Below are 22267 nucleotides of genomic sequence, written 5' to 3'. Positions count from 1 at the left end.
AAGTCCTGTTTCTTTTTTACTGTGCGAATAATAAATGGCTTCCCTTGTTTGCCAGGAGATAGATCAATGAATGGGCCATCCTCTCGCTTGCCTCATAGTCTCATTTCGGGTTAGTGCAAAGTACTGATCGCAAAAGGCGTCTCGCAAAAGTTTCCTCTCGCGGAAAAGAATCTGAGAGGAAGCAGCCAATGCAACCATGGCAAGCCGAGTCCACGCCGAACCTGCACCCGAGCCCGGACCCCGCGGAGCGACAGAACCATACCCAAAGCTCCCCTACCGAGCCTATGCAAGCATTTTGGACGGTCGCCGCTGGTCACGCTGCGCGTCTGCTCGCCCCTCGCCTATATAAGGGCGCGCGCACCGGAGGCTCGGACACTCCCATCCCACCTCACTTGCCCAGAAGTTCCCACGCCCTTCCTCCTCGCCTCCCCCTCGGATGCTCGTCCGCTCTCTTCTCGCCCACCACTCTGCTCCCACCGTTGCCGACCTCCGCAGGCGCAGCCGGGCGCCCATGGAAGAGTAAGTGATCCGCGTCTGGGCTCTGTCTCCACTACTCTCGTTCGGTCTCTCCTTTTTCCTGCTCGGGATATTTTTTTTTTGCTTTTTTTTCACACGCGGTTTGGGGTATTATCTGCTTCTGTGTTGCGAGGGGGGCTGGGGATTTGATGTGGGTGGGAGGGCTCCGGTTTTGATCCCGAGGAGGGGCGTCGCGGTTGATCGGCGAGCGGTGGATTCCGGCGCGTGGTTTTTGGCGGAGACCGGAGGGTGCTGGTGTTCATCCGGAGCTTGACCGCGCGGCAGAGGAGGTGTCAGTCTGACCGAGCAAATGCGCGCGAGATCGTCGGAGAGCAGACCGGTGTGACGCCGCCGACGCGATTCCGGCCGGTTTTCTCTTCCCCTCGTTGCTACAGTGGCAGTGCTGGGGTTTTTGGCTTTGGGACAGTTTTGTGGTGGAGGTCTCAAGGAGGAGTCTTCCTCCCGAAGGAAGCAGAGAAGTTCTAAAAAAAGAGACCGAAACAGAGGAGGGCAACGCCGCCGCGCCGCCGTCGAGGAATCCGGCCTGGTTCTACTTGTCGTTGCAGCGGCAGTGCAGGGGCTTCGCGGTGTGCTTAGGTGGTGCTGGAGAAGGAGGAACCAACCTCTCGGAGGAAGCAGAGAAGGGCTCTGTTCCGTTCCGCTCTGTTCTTTGTAGCAGAGACTGATCTGATTCTGATCTCGTGGTGCTCTCCGGTCGCACCTGTGCTGATCTCGTGGTGCTCTACTTCATCATACGGTAGAGATTGCTGATTTGCGCTGCTGGATGCGTGGATTGTCGAACTGCTGCAGTATCTGATGGTGCAGGTGCGGCGTTCAGGTTCAGTACTGATGTCTGATGCATCGCACCTCGTTGGAAGAAATATTACTGGTGGGTGGATCACAGAAGACGTTTCTGTATGCCATCTCCAACATGTTCGGTGCTGGGCTTTCTATCTGCCAGCGGAAATGCTTATTCAGAACTCCTCTGTTCAGCCTCCAGGTTTCCGTTCGCTTGCAGTAGCACAAAAATGGCAGATGCAGGTTTCAGGGGGGCGTGGTGAATCCCAGTGTTTCTCGCAGGAAACTTTTGATTGCATTCTGCCAATCTGAATATCTGCTCATGATTGGACATGTTGTCACCGAGTGCATGTTGGTTAAATCACTGGCTCTTCAGATCAATCAATGGGCATGCTCTGCTTTAGGCTCCTCTTTCTTCAGAAACAGAGGATAAAACAGAGATGGATGATCTATATTTGTCTTGTCTCTGCCTACATACGTTGGAATGGCAATGCAAGACAAAAGATCTGCAAACAAGTGCTAATCTATCAAAATTTTCAGAATTAGTACACAATTGATTATCTTTATTCCTGAGATTTTTCTCTGAGTTTGGGAACATGGCCATTCTTGATTAGTTTGCTTTAAATCTGTTTACCGCAGTTAATATCCTATGACTGAACATTGAAATTCAGATAGATGTCTCTCTGTGTACAAATCCGTTCATATATTCCCATTTAGTTTAGTTGCTACATTGTGAATCTGAAAAAAGGTCGATAGCTTTTTGTTGAGACAAGTGGGATCTCTAACTTACATCGTTAATTAAATTCTTTATTTGTTAGGCATCAAACGAGGCTTCCTAAAATAAATTTAGCTCACACATTTCTACTTCAGGCCATTCATTGTTACTGGCAAGATAATTGCCATGATGGTAAGAAACGGGGAATTGCTTCCAGAAGCAGGGATGGAGTGCCCAAAATGCGAACATCGCATTGATAATAGTGATGTAAGTACCATTAATTATTCAATATGACTGTTTCATTTACTTTTATGCACGGTTCTCTAGTAATTATCTTTTTGCCCATGTTCAACCTTGATCTTCACAAATGCACTAGGTCCAAACAAAACATCGGATGCAACACTAGTAGTAAGTAATAGTTCCATGGTATCGTTATTACACTTGATATGCTTATTGAAACATTATGTTCTAAACTACATCGATGCTTATAATTTGTAACTTCGTCATTATGAGCAAGCAAATAAAAACCAGAATGGCGGTCCTGCAGTTAATACAACATATTAATACACGTGGTTTATCGGGGCAAGTAAAAACCTGATGGAACCTGGTCTTATGATCATAGGGGATGAAAAATTGTATGTTGTTTCGCATTAGAAGAACTCCATGAAGATGCAGAAGTTTACAAAGCAAAACGAAACAAAACAAAAGGCAATGCTAGCAAAACCTATGAAAGCTATCAAAACCGAAAAAGAAGGCAAAAACTGGGCAAACCGCAAACTTCTACTGCTTCTGGATATTGCCTAGTATTCCCTCTGTTCCTAATACATCTCATTCTAGCTTGCAAATTTTGTTCCAAATACATGCCATTCTACAATTCGAGAGATAACTCTGCACCACCCTTCTTTTTCCATTTGCTATTTCAGTGTCACTTAATACTAACAACTAAACTAACACCTCCCGCAAAAGCTAAAAGTAAACTAACACACACCATCCAAACAACAGTACTCAACCCTCTATTTCCGAATAGTGGTATCGTGGTCTTTTCTTTGTCCTGATTGAAGTGTAAAATGCTAAAAGCTCATGTCTTCATATTGCAGGTTTCATCACAGTGGCCAGGACTCCCTACTGGTGTTAAGTTTGATCCTACTGATCTTCAACTGCTTGGACATTTAGAAGGGAAGATTGGCAGGGCAGTGTCCCATGTACTAATAGATGATTTTATTCCAACTATAGAGATGCCAGAAGGAATCTGCTATACACATCCGGAAAATCTCCCTGGTACATGATTCTTATTTTGGACTTGTTATCCGGGCTTTCTGAATTAGAAAGTTAGCTCATACGATGCAGAGTAAGTCTTCATTAGCTAATTCATATACGTCTGCAGGTGTCAAATCAGATGGAACCGCCAGTCATTTCTTCCACAAAATTTGTAATGCCTATGATGTTGGCACGCGCAAGCGTCGCAAGATTAGCAACAGCGACTGCAATGTTTGTGATGAGCATCTCAGATGGCACAAGACTGGAAAATCCAGACATATCTTAGATAATAACGGTGACATAAAAGGGTGGAAGAAAATAATGGTTCTTAGGAAAGGAGGTGCCAAGGCAGAAAAGACTAATTGGACGATGCATCAGTATCACCTTGGGGTAGATGAAAATGAGAAGGATGGGGAGCTTGTTGTTTGCAAAGTCTTCTTTCAGTTGCCGTCAGAGAAAGCTGGGCAGTCTGTAATGTTCGCTGTTAATGAAGAATCCGATTCATTTGCTGTGAAAATCGATCCTACAACCCCAATGACATACCCTCCGCAGCCTCCTCGGCCAGACAGTAGTCCATTCGAAACCGAGCAGAATCAGGTAAATCTTCATTGACCGATGAAACTATCATCAACTTTCTGGAAGGTTTTGTCTTATCTATCAAATAAAATCCTATGTACACCCGATAAACTCTGTTTATAGGACTCTAGAGTATTGACTTGCAATACTGATTGTGGGTGAATTATTGGAAGCCCCTGAACAAAGCCTTGCAATACTAGGATCCCTCCGTCTGAACAATTCCTTCCTCAACTCTAGGTTTCATGTAGTACAAATGCTACACTGCACAAAAACAACTAGATACTCCTACTAGACAGGAGAATTTTCTCTGCTTGCAAGAGTGCATCCAACAGTCTCAGAAATATATGAGAAGCTTTTAAGTCCTTATAAAGATCCATGTATCACAAATAGTCATGTTTGCAAAAAAAAAAAAAAAAATCTGATTCCTTCACCAATACATAATTTGATCCTGATTACTACAATAAACCAAGCTCTGCATGAACCTAAATTCACATCTTGAATAGGACATGCATTTTACTTTTTCTGCTGCCAAGATAACCCCCTCAAGTTATGCCTTTCTCTTCCTAAATTAATGATATTGTGCATATACTCAGCACAGCAGTCAGCACTTAGCAGATTGTGTCACCTTGTAAACTGTTATAACTCCTTAATTTCACTGGCATTCATGTTACGTGACAGGAGGATGAAGAGTTCCGCCTATCAGCTGTTCGGGGAGCCGCGGAATGGCTCGCTGGAACCTCGTCGTATGCCGTTGATGACGCAGCGCTGCCTGGCCTGGATGAACACCCGTCACGCAGCGGAACGCCGGACGCCGCCTACCCTGAGAAGCAACATCTGCCTCTTGTTGACACGGACGCGCTCCAAGATTTCCCCGAACCCGGAACGCCCCCGGACTTCTCCGCTCTGGCCGTAAGCGCCGCCGCGTTCATCGTGCTCGTTTCGTTTCCCAGTGCATATCTCTCATGGCTCATCTCCTTGTCTCGTGCGTGTTTACGGCAGGACTTGCCGATCGGGTCGCTGGATAGCTTCACATGGCTGGACCAAGAGTAGGGGTTCTCAAGTGGCGGCGCAACGCGAAGAGGCTGTTTTTCTCGTGACGTATGTTGTACTATATATCTGTGTATGAGTGATGGATCTCCGAGAAAATTTTGTATATGATCCTGCAGCTTGCTGATGAACGTAGCTCTGCTATGTGCCTATGTTTACTGTTGTAGTGGTATCAGACCTTTTTTTTAGTCCTTTTACGGTACATCAAATTAATCTGAACCTTTTAATTTTATGAGGCAACGGTCGAGATGAGGCAACACTACACCCAAATTCGTGCAGTATATTCAAGCCTTAGGGGCATTTTGGGTGAATCGCTGATATAAATCCTGCAGCAGCTTCCCTCCCGAAACAATTAAGTTTCTCATTGTACGACCTGATTGTATGACAAAGAATCATCAGCCATCTTGTGCGCTTTGATTTCACGGAGACGCATGTCTCCAGCAGACGTGCATCAGTACGACGTACTACAAGGAATCAATTAGCAGCCGCCGGCGGGCACGGCTCGGAACTGCGGCGTTTTACCAGCTGGGACTCCACGCGCGCGGCCGGCGGACACCTCTCGGAACTATGGCGTTTTGGCCGGGCGTGGAAGCCAGAATCCATTAGCATGGACTCCATGTTGCGAACTGCGGCGTTTTGGCCGGCGTGGACGCGAGAATCAATTAGCAGGACTACTTGGCCGACCGACGATGAGGGGATAGGTCGATGGCGATTCGAGCGGCCAGCCCTCGCTCTCATGGCGACTCGAGCGGGGAGGACCCGCCTGACCGAAGATGGGCGGTCCACCTCGTCTCCGACCTATCCGTACCGGCGCCGCTGCTGTTCCGGCGGGGCATGCTTCTCCGACGAGGCGGCTCGCCGTGGCTGATGTTGCTGGACGACCGTGGGACTCGGGTTGACTCCAACTAGTACACCATAGCGAGGTGATACAGGAGGAGGGGGGGGGGGGGGGTGTGCAGGTCAGGTTTCCTTATCACGTTGTTTTGGCGGAGAATTAAAGCTGCGGCGCGTGGAGCGGCCATTTCATCCCCACTCGACGAGATCCACACCTCTCTCCTCCCACAAGCGAGCGCTTTGCCCCTGGAGATCCTTGGCGTCCTGGAAGCCAAGGCTCGAGGCGAGGGCAAGGCAGATAGCCGATGGAGACAAAGAGAAGATGGAAAAGCTGATGGAGATCATCTCCTGGTTTGCAGAGGAGCGGGATCTGAAGGAGGCGGCGGGGTCGGCGTTTAGAAGGCTCACGGAGGCGGAGGATCTACGCCTCTCCCCGTCGGGCGAACCGGTGGGCGCGCTCAGGATGCTGCTCTAGGCAATGGAGGAGGCGGCGTCGGACGACCCCAGGCTGGCCATGAAGTGGAGGGCGTTCCGATCGCGCCGCAGCACTCCGATAGGTCGGTCAGAGTTCGTCGTTGGGGCGGTGATGGGCCTCCCTGCACCGGTGCCTGTGGAGAAGATGGAGGTGCAGGCAGATCCAGAGAGCAGCAAGGCCAAGGGGGGAGCGAAGCCTGGTTCGAAGAGGAAGAAGGCGAATATGCCACTGGTGCTAAGGAGATCGCCACGCTTCCCTCACCGTTCGCTACGCCTGCTCTGCCTCGCCCGTTCCCAGGGACGGGAATAGGAACCTCACCGACGGGTGGTCGTTTCTGGCTGCTCGCTGGTGAGCACTCCGACGAGGAAACTAGGCCCTCGTTGGATCTGCAAGGTATGAATCCCTCCTTGAATAAATATCTCATCGATTCTGAATTGATGGGAACATCGAGAAAATCAAGTTTGAAAAAACAGCGGAGATTGGCTGCTGAAGATGGGGGAAAATCTGTGACCAGAGCTCGTTTTGGCTCTGTTTTCGAGAAGGAGAATTTAGATAGTATGGAAGATGAACTAATTGAGGATAAAATCAGGAAAATTGCTAGAAATGTTTCTGCCAAAAAACCTATCAGGGCTTTTGCTGTGGAGGATTGCGCTACCCTCTATGAAGGTGCTAGCTGCAAGGTTGATTACGACCAAATAAGAAGAAGCAAATACATAGCAGATAAAATGAATTCAGGAAATTATGCGCAAATTCCAGATTTCTAGTCTAATGCGGATAGTTTATTTAGAAAATATGGATATAAATAGTTGTTTAGTTTCTAATGTTAATGACATGGGCAATGAAAAAGCAATGTCTCCCCCCGATTGGGGTAGGAAGACAATAATCAAGTCTGATGGGGGTCAAAAGGTCAAAAAGGAGAGGCGGGATATAGAAATATGCTTTCCCAAACATTTTCCCATATAAATAATGAGCCTCTCCTCTGCTTTGAGAGAGAGTACGACCCCCTCAAGGGTTTAGGGTTTCTCCCTCCTCCTCCGCCACCAAACAAGCATAGTGAGGCCGGGATGATGAGCAGAGGTGTGGGTGGATTCAGGGGAGGATGGAGATTCAATAGGGGAGGGAGAGGCAACTACCAATACAGAAAGAAATGAGAGGAAAAAGATGGAGCTAGAGAGAAGTATCAAAACAATGGCAGAAACGGAGGAAGATTTGGGTTCAGAGAGGAACCTGGGAATTCCAATCTTCAGATGGAAATGGATGGAGGGAGAAGAGAAGACATGAAGATCCCCATAGAGAGTAAGGAAATTCTTGCTGGTAAGATGGAGGAAGAGCAGTCGACCGAACATCTCAAAGCTAAAGATACTGCTACGGCCCTTACCCCCCTCTTGAACAGATCCAACATCAGCAATGGTTTGGGGCACTCTTAGCTCAGATGGACCAACAAGGATTGGAAAGCTCATCTGGAGGTGGGGGGGCTGCTCTTCCAGGGAGCAGCAGAAACAATGACTTGGAAAAGAAAAAAAAGAGATTATGGGGAAGGGAAAGATTACACTAGGAGGGGAGAAGTTGAGGTAGGAATGGGCAATAAACAAGGGCAAAATGGATGGGGTCAGAATACTAGAACTGGACAGAGAGAAAACTATGAGCAGAACAAGACTGGGGGCAATTTCAGGATGATGTGTAACAAATGCAAAGGTACCAGACATTTGACAAGAGACTGCAAGCTGCCTCACTGAAAGTGCAACTAATCCCCGGGTGGTTTTGGTAATTCATAACAACATATAGCTCATAGAACTAATATTAATGTTTCAGAAAGTTCAATGATTGGTATGGCATGGACTAGAGATGTGGACCCCTCAAAATGCTAAGGACACATATTGGCAAAAGCTCAAGACTCTTCATTTTCATTTTAGTGATCCAAGATCACACTGAGTCCATAGGAGAAGCCAATACTATTAAAAGGGGATGAGGTGTTGCTTAATGGCTTGCTTGCTCAAAATGCTTAGTTATATGCTCCAAAATCCCTCAATCACTTTCTCTTTTCCACATATGTCCTAAACCAAAAGTCAAACTCGGCCCCACCAATTTTATCTATCCAACGCCACCGAGTTCACCTGACATAGCCATAGCTAGAAACCCTAATCAGTTCGGTCTCACCGATAGGGATCTCGGTCTCACTGAGATGGGATTGCAAACTCTCTGTTTCCCTTTGTAACGTTTCGGTCTAACGGAGATGAGCGATTGGTCCCATCAAGTTTGCGGTGCAAACTCTCTGTTTCCTTTTCATAATGTTTCGATCTCACCGAAATGAGCGATCGGTCCCACCGAGTTTGTTGGACAAAGTCTCTGTTTGCTTATTACTGAAATCGGTCTCACAGACTTCATGTGATCGGTCTCACTGAGATGAGGTTTTGCCCTAACCCTAGCGCATCGGTCCCACCAAGTTGACATTATCGGTCCCACCGAAAAGCCTAACGTTCACATTTTGAACCATATCGATCTGACGGAGTTTCACTATTCGGTCCCACCGAGTTTGGTAAATTGTGTGTAATGGTTAGATTTTGTGTGGAGGCAATATATACCCCTCCACCCCCTTCTCCATTTGAGAGAGAGCTATCAGAATGTGCCTACACTTCTACTACTCATTTTTCGAGAGAGAACCACCTAGTCATGTGTTGAGACCAAGATATTCCAATCCAACCACAAGAATCTTGATCTCTAGCCTTCCCCACGTTGCTTTCCACTCAAATCATCTTTCCACTATATCCAAATCTGTGAGAGAGAGTTGAGTATTGGGGAGACTATCATCTGAAGCACAAGAGCAAGGAGTTCATCATCAACACACCATCTATTAGCTTTTGGAGAGTGGTGTCTCCTAGATTGGTTAGATGTCAGTTGGGAGCCTCCGTCAAATTGTGGAGTTGAACCAAGGAGTTTGTAAGGGCAAGGAGATCGCCTACTTCGTGAAGATCTACCCAAGTGAGGCAAGTCCTTCGTGGGTGATGGCCATGGTGGGATAGACAAGGTTGCTTCTTCGTGGACCCTTCGTGGGTGGAGCCCTCTGTGGACTCGTGCAACCATTACCCTTCGTGGGTTGAAGTCTCCATCAACGTGGATATACGATAGCACCACCTGTCGGAACCACGCCAAAAATCTCTGTGTCTACATTGCGTTTGCTCCCTCCAAACTCCTCCCCTTTACCTTCATATGCAATGATTTACATTCCGTTGTTATACTCTTAGAATTGCATGTGTAGGTTGATTTCTTGACTTGTGATAAGTTGCTAAAATCTGCCAAGACTTAAAATTGGGAAAATGCTGGATTTTTATTTGGTCAAGTAGTCTAATCACCCCCTCTAGACATACTTTCGATCCTACAAGTGGTATCAGAGATTTGGTTCCATTTGCCTTGATTTCCATAGCTTTGGTGATCATAGCCTTGGTGATCATAGCCTTGGTTTCACCACCTCAGAGAGTATGGCGTCTAGCAAGGAAAATTACCACAAACTAAAAGGCAAGGACAAGCTTCAAGAGGAGATTGATGCATTTGAAGAGATTAGTCAAGTGGGTTCCTTGTTAGGGAAGGCAGTAATTTCAAAAAATTTCCTACGATCACAGAAGATCTATCTAGGTGATGCATAACAACGAGAGGGGAGAGTGTTGTCTACGTACCCTCATAGACCGAAAGCGGAAGCGTTATGACAACGCGGTTAATGTAGTCGTCCATCTTCATGATCCGACCGATCCTAGCACCGATGGTACGACACCTTTGCGATCTGCACACGCTCAACTCGGTGAAGTCCCATGAACTCTAGATCCAGCTGAGGTCGAGGGACAGTTTCGTCAGCACGACGATGTGGTGACGGTGATGATGAAGTTACCGATGCAGGGCTTCGCCTAAGCACTACGACGATATGACCGAGGTGGAAATTTGTGGAGGGGGGCACCGCACACGGCTAAAAGATCAACATGACCAACTTGTGTGTCTATGGGGTGCCCCCCTCCCCCGTATATAAAGGAGTGGAGGAGGGGAGGGCCGACCCTCTATGGCGCACCCAAGGGGGGGGAGTCCTACTCCCAGTAGGAGTAGGTTTTCCCCCCTTCCCTAGTTGGAGTAGGAGAAGAAGGAAGAGGGAGAGGGAGAGAAGGAAAGGGGGGCGCCCCCCTTCCCAATTAGGATTGGGCTAGGGGGGGGGGGGCGCCCCACCTTGGCCGCCTCCTCCTCTCTTCCACCATGGGCCATTAAGGCCCATTAACTCCCCCCGGGGGGGGGGTGGTCCGGTAACCTCCCAATACTCCGAAAAATGCCCGAACCACCCGGAACCTTTCCGGTGTCCAAACATAGCCTTCCAATATATCAATCTTTATGTCTCAACCATTTCAAGACTCCTCGTCATGTCCGTGATCAAATCCGGGACTCATAACAACCTTCGGTACATCATATCACATAGACTCATACCAATCATCATCGAATGTTAAGCGTGCGGACCCTACGGGTTCGAGAACTATGTAGACATGACCGAGACACGTGTCCGGTCAATAACCAATAGCGGAACCTAGATGCTCATATTGGTTCCTACATATTCTACGAAGATATTTATCGGTCAAACCGCATAACAACATACGTTGTTCCCTTTGTCATCGGTATGCTACTTGCCCGAGATTCGATCGTCGGTATCATCATACCTAGTTCAATCTCGTTACCGGCAAGTCTCTTTACTCGTTCCCTAATACTTCATCCCACAACTAACTAATTAGTTACAATGCTTGCAAGGCTTATAGTGATGAGTATTACCGAGAGGGCCCAGAGATACCTCTCCGAAAGACGGAGTGACAAATCCTAATCTTGATCTATGCCAACCCAACAAACACCTTCGGAGACACCTGTAGAGCACCTTTATAATCACCCATTTACATTGTGACGTTTGGTAGCACACAAAGTGTTCCTCCGGTATCCGGGAGTTGCATAATCTCATAGTCTGAGGAACTTGTATAAGTCATGAAGAAAGCAGTAGCAAAGAAACTGTTACGATCAAAATGCTAAGCTAACGAATGGGTCATGTCCATCACATAATTCTCCTAATTATGTGATCTCGTTCAACAACTGACAACACATCTCTATGGTTAGGAAACATAACCATCTTTGATTAACGAGCTAGTCAAGTAGAGGCATACTAGGGACTATATGTTTTGTCTATGTATTCACACATGTACTAAGTTTCCGGTTAATACAATTCTAGCATGAATAATAAACATTTATCATGAATTAAGGAAATAAATAATAACTTTATTATTGCCTCTAGGGCATATTTCCTTCAGTCTCCCACTTGCACTAGTGTCAATAATCTAGATTACATAGTAATGATTCTAACACCGATGGAGTCTTGGTGTTGATCATGTTTTGCTCATGGAAGAGGCTTAGTCAACGGGTTTGCAACATTCAGATCCTTGTTTATCTTGCAAATATCTATGTCCCCTTCGGACACTTGATGATGGATGGAATTGAAGCGTCTCTTGATGTGCTTGGTTCTGTTGTGAAATCTGGATTCCTTTGCCAAGGCAATTGCACCAGTATTGTGACAAAAGATTTTCATTGGACCCGATGCACTAGGTGTGACACCTAGATCGGATATGAACTCCTTCATCCAAACTCCTTCATTTGCTGCTTCCGAAGCAGCAATGTACTCCGCTTCACACGTAGATCCTGCCACGACGCTCTGCTTGGAACTGCACCAACTGATAGCTCCTCCATTCAATAAAAATATGTATCCGGTTTGCGACTTAGAGTCATACGGATTAGTGTCAAAGCTTGCATCGACGTAACCGTTTACGACAAGCTCTTTTTCACCTCCATAAACGAGAAACATATCCTTATTCCTTTTCAGGTATTTGAGGATGTTCTTGACCACTATCCAGTGCTCCACTTCGGGATTACTTTGGCACCTCCCTCCTATGCTTATGCAAGGCACACATCAGGTCTGGTACACAACATTGCATACATGATAGAACCTATGGCTGAAGCATAGGGAATGACTTTCATTTTCTCTCTATCTTCTGCAGTGGTCGGGCACTGAGTCTGACTCAACTTCACACCTTGCAACACAGGCAAGAACCCTTTCTTTGACTGATCCATTTTGAACTTCTTCAAAACTTTATCAAGGTATGTGCTTTGTGAAAGTCCAATTAAGCATCTTGATCTATCTCTATGGATCTTGATGCCCAATATGTAAGCAGCTTCTCCGAGGTCTTTCATAGAAAAACTCTTATTCATGTATCCCTTTATGCTATCAAGAAATTCTATATCATTTCCAATCAATAATATGTCATCCACATATAATATCTGAAATGCTACAGAGCTCCCACTCACTTTCTTGTAAATACACGCTTCTCCAAAAGTCTGTATAAAACCATATGCTTTGATCAAACTATCAAAGCGCTTATTCCAACTCCGAGAGGCTTGCACCAGCCCATAAATGGAACGCTGGAGCTTGCACACTTTGTTAGCACCCTTTGAATCGACAAAACCTTCTGTTTGCATCATATACAACTCTTCTTCAAAAAATCCATTCAGGAATGTAGTTTTGACATCCATTTGCCAAATTTCATAATCATAAAATGCAGCAATTGCTAACAGACAGACTTAAGCATCGCTACGGGTGAGAAAGTCTCATCATAGTCAACTCCTTTAACTTGTCAAAAACCTTTCGCGACAAGTCGAGCTTCGTAGACAGTAACATTACCTTTAGCGTCGGTCTTCTTCTTGAAGATCCATTTATTTTCTATGGCTTGCCAATCATCGGGCAAGTCCACCAAAGTCCACACTTTGTTCTCATACATGGATCCCATCTTAGATTTCATGGCTTCAAGCCATTTCGTGGAATCTGGGCTCATCATCGCTTCCTCATAGTTCGTAGGTTCATCATGGTCTAGTAACATGACTTCCAAAACATGATTACCATACCACTCTGGTGCGGATCTTACTCTGGAAGACTTATGAGGCTCGATAGTAACTTGATCTGAAGTTTCATGATCATCATCGTTAGCTTCCTCGCTAATTGGTGTAGGAATCACTGGAACAGATTTCTGTGATGAACTACTTTCCAATAAGGGAGAAGGTACAATTACCTCATCAAGTTCTACTTTCCTCCCACTCACTTCTTTCGAGAGAAACTCCTTCTCTAGAAAGGATCCATTCTTAGCAACAAAGATTTTGCCTTTGGATCTGTGATAGAAGGTGTACCCAACAGTTTCCTTTGGGTATCCTATGAAGATGCACTTCTTCGATTTGGGTTCGAGCTTATTAGGTTGAAGCTTTTTCACATAAGCATCGCAGCCCCAAACTTTAAGAAACAACAACTTTGGTTTCTTGCCAAACCACAGTTCATAAGGCGTCGTCTCAACCGATTTTGATGGTGCCCTATTTAAAGTGAATGCAGCCGTCTCTAATGCATAACCCCAAAACGATAGCGGTAAATCTGTAAGAGACATCATATATCGCGCCATATCTAATAAAGTACGATTACGACGTTCGGATACACCATTTCGCTGTGGTGTTCCAGGTGGTGTTAATTGTGAAACTATCCCATGTTGTTTCAAATGAAGACCAAACTCGTAACTCAAATATTCTCCTCCACGATCAGATCATAGAAACTTTATTTTCTTGTTACGATGATTTTCCACTTCACTCTGAAATTCTTTGAACTTTTCAAATGTTCCAGACTTATGCTTCATTAAGTGGATATAACCATATCTGCTCAAATCATCTGTGAAGGTAAGAAAATAACGATACCCACCACGAGCCTCAATACTCATTGGACCGCATACATCAGTATGTATTATTTCCAACAAGTCAGTAGCTCGTTCCATTGTTCAGGAGAATGGAGTTTTAGTCATCTTGCCCATAAGGCACGGTTCACAAGCACCAAGTGATTCATAATCAAGTGATTCCAAAAGTCCATCATCATGGAGTTTCTTCATGCGCTTTACACTGATATGACCAAAACGACAGTGCCACAAATTAGTTGCACTATCATTATTAACTTTGCATCTTTTGGCTTCAATACTATGAATATGTGTATCATCACTATCAAGATTCAATAAAAATAGACCACTCAACAAGGGTTCATGACCATAAAAGATATTACTCATATAAATAGAACAACCATTATTCTCTGATTTAAATGAATAACCGTCTCGCATCAAACAAGATCTAGATATAATGTTCATGCTCAACGCTGGCACCAGATAACAATTATTCAGGTCTAAAACTAACCCCAAAGGTAGATGTAGAGGTAGCGTGCCGACCACGATCACATCGACTTTGGAACAATTTCTGACGCGCATCATCACCTCGTCCTTAGCTAATATTCACTTAATCTGTAGCCCCTGTTTCAAGTTGCAAATATGAGCAACAGAACCAGTATCAAATACCCAGACGCTACTGCGAGCATTAGTTAAGTACACATCAATAACATGTATATCAAATATACCTTTCACTTTGCCATCCTTCTTATCCGCCAAATACTTGGGGCACTTCCGCTTCTAGTGACCAGTCCCTTTGAAGTAGAAGCACTCAGTTTCAGGCTTAGGTCCAGACTTGGGTTTGTTCTCTTGAGCAACAACCTTTTTGCCATTCTTCTTGAAGTTCCCCTTCTTCCCTTTGCCCTTTTTCTTGAAACTAGTGGTCTTGTTGACCATCAACACTTGATGCTCCTTTTTGATTTCTACCTCCGCAGCCTTTAGCATTGCGAAGAGCTCAGGAATAGTCTTGTTCATCCCTTGCATATTATAGTTCATCACGAAGCTTTTGTAGCTTGGTGGCAGTGATTGAAGAACTCTGTCAATGACACTATCATCAGGAAGATTAACTCCCAGTTGAGTCAAGTGGTTGTGGTACCCAGACATTCTGAGTATATGTTCACTGACAGAACTATTCTCCTCCATTTTACAACTATAGAACTTATTGGAGACTTCATATCTCTCAATCCGGGTATTTGCTTGAAATATTAACTTCAACTCCTAGAACATCTCATATGCTCCATGATGTTCAAAACGTCGTTGAAGTCCCGGTTCTAGGCCGTAAAGCATGGCACACTGAACTATCGAGTAGTCATCAACTTTGCTCTGCCAGACGTTCTTAACGTCATCAGTAGCATCTGCAGCAGGCCTGGCACCCAACGGTGCTTCCAGGATGTAATTCTTCTGTGCAGCAATGAGGATAATCCTCAAGTTATGGACCCAATCCATGTAGTTGCTACCATCATCTTTCAACTTAGCTTTCTCTACGAACGCATTAAAATTCAAAGGAATTGTAGCACGGGCCATTGATCTACAACAACATAGACATGCAAAATACTATCAGGTACTAAGTTCATGATAAATTAAAGTTCAATTAATCATATTACTTAAGAACTCCCACTTAGATAGACATCCCTCTAGTCATCTAAGTGATCACGTGATCCAAATCAACTAAACCATGTTCGATCATCACGTGAGATGGAGTAGTTTTCAATGGTGAACATCACTATGTTGATCATATCTACTATATGATTCACGCTCGACCTTTCGGTCTCAGTGTTCCGAGGCCATATCTGCATATGCTAGGCTCGTCAAGTTTAACCCGAGTATTCTGCGTGTGCAAAACTGGCTTGCACCCATTGTATGTGAACGTAGAGCTTATCACACCCGATCATCATGTGGTGTCTCGGCACGACAAACTGTAGCAACGGTGCATACTCAGGGAGAACACTTGTACCTTGAAGTTTAGTAAGGGATCATCTTATAATGCTACCGCCGTACTAAGCAAAATAAGATGCATAAAAGATAAACATCACATGCAATCAAAATATGTGACATGATATGACCATCATCATCTTGTGCTCATGATCTCCATCACCGAAGCATCGTCATGATCTCCATCATCACCGGCGCGACACCTTGATCTCCATCATAGCATCGTTGTCGTCTCGCCAACTATTGTTACTACGACTATCGCCACCGCTTAGTGATAAAGTAAAACAATTACATGGCGATTGCATTGCATACAATAAAGCGACAACCATATGGCTCCTACCAGTTGCCGATAACTTTGTTACAAAACATGATCATCTCATACAAAAATTTATATCACATCATGCCTTGACCATATCACATCACAACAAGCCCTGCAAAAACAAGTTAGATGTCCTGTACTTTGTTGTTGCAAGTTTTGCGTGGCTGCTACGGGCTTCTAGCAAGAACCATTCTTACCTGCGCATCAAAACCACAACGATTTTTCTTCAAGTGTGTTGTTTTAACCTTCAACAAGGACCGGACGTAGCCACACTCAATTCAACTAAAGTTTGAGAAGCAAACACCCACTAGCCACCTGTGTGCGAAGCACGTCGGTAGAACCAGTCTCGTGTAAGCGTACGCGTAATGTCAGTCTGAGCCGCTTCATCTACGCCGAATAAAAGTATGACATGCTGGTAAGCAGTATGACTATTATCGCCCACAACTATTTGTGTTCTACTCGTGCATATAACATCTACGCATAGACCTGGCTCGGATGCCACTGTTGGGGAACACAGTAATTTCAAAAAAGTTCCTACGATCACACAAGATATATCTAGGTGATGCCTAGCAATGAGAGGGGAGAGTGTTGTCTACGTACCCTCATAGACCGATAGCGGAAGCGTTACACAACGCGGTTGATGTAATCATATGTCTTCACGATCCGACTGATCCTAGCACCGAAGGTACGACACCTCCACAATATGCACACATTCAGCTCGGTGACGTCCCACGAACTCTAGATCCAGCTGAGGTCGAGGGAGAGTTTCTTCAGCACGACGGCGTGGTGACAGTGATGATGAAGTTACCGGTGCAGGGCTTTGCCTAAGCATTACGGTGATATGACCGAGGTGGTAACATGTGGAGGGGGGCATCACACACGGCTAAAAGATCAACTTGATCAACTTGTGTGTCTATGGGGTGCCCCCTCCCCCATATATAAAGGAGTGGAGGAGGGGAGGGCCAGCCCTCTATGGCGTGCCCAAGGGGGGAGAGTCCTACTTCTAGTAGGAGTAGGTTCCCCCCTTCCCTAGTTGGAGTAGGAGAAGAAGGAAGAGGGAGAGGGAGAGAAGGAAAGGGGGCCCGGCCCCCTTCCCAATTCGGATTGGGCTTGGGGGGGGGGGCACGCCCCCACCTTGGCCGCCTCCTCCTCTCTTCCACCGTGGACCATTAAGGCCCATTAACTCCCCAGGGGGTTCTGGTAACCTCCCGGTACTCCGGAAAAATGCCCGAACCACCCGGAACCTTTCCGGTGTCCAAACATAGCCTTCCAATACATCAATCTTTATGTCTCGACCATTTCGAGACTCCTCATCATGTTCGTGATCACATCTGGGACTCCTAACAACCTTCGGTACATCATATCACATAGACTCATAATACCAATCGTCATCGAACGTTAAGCGTGCGGACCCTACGGGTTCGAGAACTATGTAGACATGACCGAGACACATCTCCGATTAATAACCAATAGCGGAACCTGGATGCTCATATTGGTTCCTACATATTCTACGAAGATCTTTGCCGGTCAAACCGCATAACAACATACGTTGTTCCCTTTGTCCTCGGTATGTTACTTGCCTGATATTCGATCGTTGGTATCATCATACCTAGTTCAATCTTGTTACTGGCAAGTCTCTTTACTTGTTCCGTAATACCTCATCCCGCAACTAAATCATTAGTTACAATGCTTGCAAGGCTTATAGTGATGAGTATTACCGAGAGGGCCCAGAGATACCTCTCCGAGACACGGAGTGACAAATCCTAATCTCGATCTATGCCAACCCAACAAACACCTTTGGAGACACCTATAGAGCACCTTTATAATCACCCATTTATGTTGTGATGTTTGGTAGCACACAAAGTGTTCCTCTGGTATTTGGAAGTTGCATAATCTCATAGTCTGAGGAACTTGTATAAGTCATGAAGAAAGCAGTAGCAATGAAACTGACACGATCATAATGCTAAGCTAACGGATGGGTCATGTCCATCACATCATTCTCCTAATGATGAGATCCCGTTCATCAAATGACAACACATGTCCATGGTTAGGAAACATAACCATTTTTGATTAACGAACTAGTCAAGTAGAGGCATACTAGGGACTATATGTTTTGTCTATGTATTCACACATGTACTAAGTTTCTGGTTAATACAATTCTAGCATGAATAATAAACATTTATCATGAATTAAGGAAATAAATAATAACTTTATTATTACCTCTAGGGCATATTTCCTTCATTCCCAAGACTAGTTCAAGTTCTACTTCATCAAGTACATCTACAACCCCAAGGATTCCCATCAAGTTGATGTGGATCCCGAAGAAGAAGAACTAGAAAGTTCTTGAGGGTGACTCCGCCAACATACTTCACACATATTCATATTGGAAAGGACAAATGCAATCAATTTCCACATCTTGCACTAGTTCAAGGAGTCACAAACCCTCTTGTTAGTAAGTCAAGGGACAAGGTAACCTAATGCTTTCATGGCCATCATCATGTGTGTACTTTACTCTATGTCTTTGGACATCCTTGTTTGTTCCTTGTGGGACTGACCCATGCAGGTATTGAAAGTGCAACTCACTCCAATGGATTTCTCCAAATGATCTACATCAACATTGAGCATCCACATCTTCAACATCTACATGAAGTCATCATCGACAAAACCCAAGGTTAGTTCATCCCTCTAAAAGGGGATACCACATCTAGGGGGAGCTTTACTCTAAGAATTGAGCTAAAGCAACTCTAATGGTGTGAACAAAATAATGCTTTATGTAAAAGTGGTAACCCCACTTGCGCTTAAACGATGAGTATGACCTATGATCAGATGTTCTCATTTGACTCCTAAGTCAATATACTCATATATAGATGACCTAGTCATTGCCAATTGCTTGATAGATGCTAGAGTGTTTGTGCATGCTTTGCCACATATTACATTTGCTATCTTATTGTGTGAGCATGTTGGTTGGATAATTTTATTCATTCAAGGACATCCATTTGTTGCTTTGATTGTTTGGCTTTCTTCTTCTTCTTGCCAAATGGATGGGCAAGAATGCCTAAGTACTCCCTCTAGCTATCTATGCTTTTATCATCTCAAACTCTATTCATGCTACATTACAAAGTTTGATCAAGTCAGATTTGAACCCTTTGGGTGAGGAGCACTCGGAGCCACCAACTTGTCATAGACTTAAACTTCCAAAACCTCTTGATGCATTTTGGTCTGAATGATTCATCCCTTCCGGTCATACTCATACCGAGTTCATTGAGTTGATCTAGGTTTCAATCTCGGTGCAACCGATTTGAACATTTCGGTCTCACCGAGTTGCAGTAACCGCTTGCAATTCTGCATCTCGGTGCCACCGAGTTGTTCAACTCAGTCACACCGACAGAGTCTTGATATATATACCCACGGGCCAAATTTTGGAGATTTCTCTTAAACCCTTCGCCCGCGCCTGTCCAGCTCTGCCGACTCGAGGTCTCCGGATCGTCTCCGCCGTTGCCAGCGACCTCCTACCGCTGATCTCCGCCGCCGTCAACAGAAATCTTCACCGCCATTGTCGCCATAGCGAGTTCACCACCAAGTTAAGGTATGAACTCGATCCTTTGTGCAATCTTTTCTTCTGATTCTTGCACTAAGTTCAATGCCATCATTCTTGCCTTGTTTGAGATACTTCTATCAAATCAAAACCTCCTATAGATTAGTTTTGATCCGAAAACTTAGGGTTAGGTTTTCGCCGAACTCATCTCGGACCGACTGATTTGGAAAATTCGGTCTCACCGATTTGGCCCAGGCCATTGCACTTGTATTTTTCAGTCTGAACAAAACATACAAATCGGTGTGACCGAGTTCATTTCTCAGTGAAACCCTAGCAATCTCGGAGTCACCGAACTGTGTCTCGGTCTGACTGATTTCACATGTTTAGACTCTAAAAGTTGCTTCGGTGTCACCGAGTTTAACATATCGGTAGCTCCGAAATGATTTCTGTAGAAAACTAAAACTAAGTTTTTGACTCATTTGTTTTTCAAAATCTCTGCACTTTGTGATGCTCATCCACTCTGTCTCAACTCTATCTATTCACAGGGTCAGCTTTCAGCTTTCAGCCATGTCAGACAACAGTGACAACCAGAACAGGTCTGAGGAACAGGTTCACATGAGTGAGGGCACTAGTCCCTCTGATAGCAGCTATGATGATGGGAGCAGAAGCACTCCTAGCAACCTGCTGATACGTCTCCGTCGTATCCATAATTTTTGATTGTTCCATGCCAATATTCTTCAACTTTCATATACTTTTGGCAACTTTTTATACTATTTTTGGGACTAACATATTGATCCAGTGCCCAGTACCAGTTCTTGTTTGTTGCATGTTTTATGTTCCACAGAAAACAAATATCGAACGGAGTCCAAACAGGATAAAAACGGATGGAGAATTATTTTGGAATATTTGGGATTTTCTGAAGGAAGATTCAACGCGAAACGGTGTCCGAGGTGGCCACGAGACAGGAGAGCGCGCCCACACCCCCTGGGCACGCCTGGCACTCTCGTGGGCCACCCGTAAGGCGGTCTTTTGCCGCAAGAAAGCTAATTTTATGAGAAAAATCTGGGCAAAATATTCACCCCAATCGGAGTTACGGATCTTCGATATTAAAGAAACGGTGAAGGGGTAGAATCTGAGAACGCAGAAACAGAGAGATAGATCCAATCTCGGAGGGGCTCTCGCCCCTCCCACGCCATGGGAGCCAAGGACCAGAGCGGAAACCCTTCTCCCATCTAGGGAGGAGGTCAAGGAAGAAGAAGAAGAAGGGGGGCTCTCTCCCCTTGCTTCCGGTGGCGCCGAACGCCACCAGGGGCCATCATCATCACCGCGATCTTCACCAACACCGTCGTCATCTTCACCAACATCTCCATCACCTTCCCCCTTCTATATCCAACGGTCCACTCTCCCGCAACCCGCTGTACCCTCTACTTGAACATGGTGCTTTATGCTTCATATTATTATCCAATGATGTGTTGCCATCCTATGATGTCTGAGTAGATTTCCGTTGTCCTATCGGTGATTGATGAATTGCTATGATTGGTTTGAGTTGCATGTTTTATTATTAGTGCTATCCTATGGTGCTGTCCGTGTCGCGCAAGCGTGAGGGATTCCCGCTGTAGGGTTTGCAATATGTTTATGATTTGCTTATTGTGGGTGGCGTGAGTGACAGAAGCACAGACCCGAGTAAGTAGGTTGTTTACGTATGGGATAAAAGGGGACTTGATGCTTTAATGCTATGGTTGAGTTTTACCTTAATGAATCTTTAGTAGTTGCAGATTCTTGCTAGAGTTCCAATCATAAGTGCATATGATCCAAGTAGAGAAAGTATGTTAGCTTATGCCTCTCCCTCAAATAGAATTGCAATAGTGATTACCGGTCTAGTAACATAGTCAATTGCTTAGGGGCAATTACACAACTCCTACCACCACTTTTCCACACTCGCTATATTTACTATTATTGCTTCTTTATCTAAACAGCCCCTAGTTTATATTTACGTGTTCTTTATTATCTTGCAAACCTATCCTATCACACCTACAAAGTACTTCTAGTTTCATACTTGTTCTAGGTAAAGCGAACGTCAAGCGTGCGTAGAGTTGTATCGGTGGTCAATAGAACTTGAGGGAATATTTATTCTACCTTTAGCTCCTCGTTGGGTTGGCACTCTTACTTATCAAAAACTGTTGCGATCCCCTACACTTGTAGGTTATCAAGACCTTTTTCTGGCGCCGTTGCCGGGGAGTCATAGCGTGGGGTGAATATTCTCGTGTGTGCTTGTTTGCTTTATCACTAAGTAATTTTTATTTGTTGTTCTTAGTTGTTCTTTATCTTTAGTTATGGATATGGAACATGAAATACCAAAAAAATTAGGTGTACTTGCTACTCATGGAGATGGGGTAACTCCTAAAACCCCCGATTCTCATTATGTGAAAGATATTATGTACTACTTTGATAATCCTGAGAAAAC

The 22267-nt window shown here is 45.0% G+C and overlaps 1 protein-coding gene and 1 long non-coding RNA gene across 2 annotated transcripts; both read left to right on the top strand.

Annotated features, from left to right (window-relative positions):
- The first annotated feature begins 380 nt into the window (after positions 1–380).
- Positions 381–5268, top strand: LOC123045755 (NAC domain-containing protein 73). The gene is made up of 6 exons (XM_044468929.1): positions 381–519; positions 2185–2296; positions 3127–3307; positions 3414–3883; positions 4541–4771; positions 4862–5268. Exons 1-6 carry the CDS (start codon positions 437–439, stop codon positions 4910–4912), a joined length of 1128 nt encoding a protein of 375 aa, XP_044324864.1. The 5' UTR covers positions 381–436; the 3' UTR covers positions 4913–5268.
- Positions 5269–5877: 609 nt separating this feature from the next.
- On the top strand, positions 5878–20630 carry LOC123045754 (uncharacterized). The gene is made up of 4 exons (XR_006421578.1): positions 5878–6611; positions 18495–18939; positions 19728–19854; positions 20349–20630. It is a non-coding gene; the product is annotated as an uncharacterized lncRNA (long non-coding RNA).
- The last annotated feature ends 1637 nt before the right edge of the window (positions 20631–22267 follow it).

The sequence above is a fragment of the Triticum aestivum genome, chromosome 2B (assembly GCF_018294505.1).
Source record: "Triticum aestivum cultivar Chinese Spring chromosome 2B, IWGSC CS RefSeq v2.1, whole genome shotgun sequence".
Taxonomy (NCBI): Eukaryota; Viridiplantae; Streptophyta; class Magnoliopsida; order Poales; family Poaceae; genus Triticum; species Triticum aestivum.
Note: the sequence above shows the minus strand (reverse complement) of the source record. Positions and strands in the feature narration are given on the sequence as shown.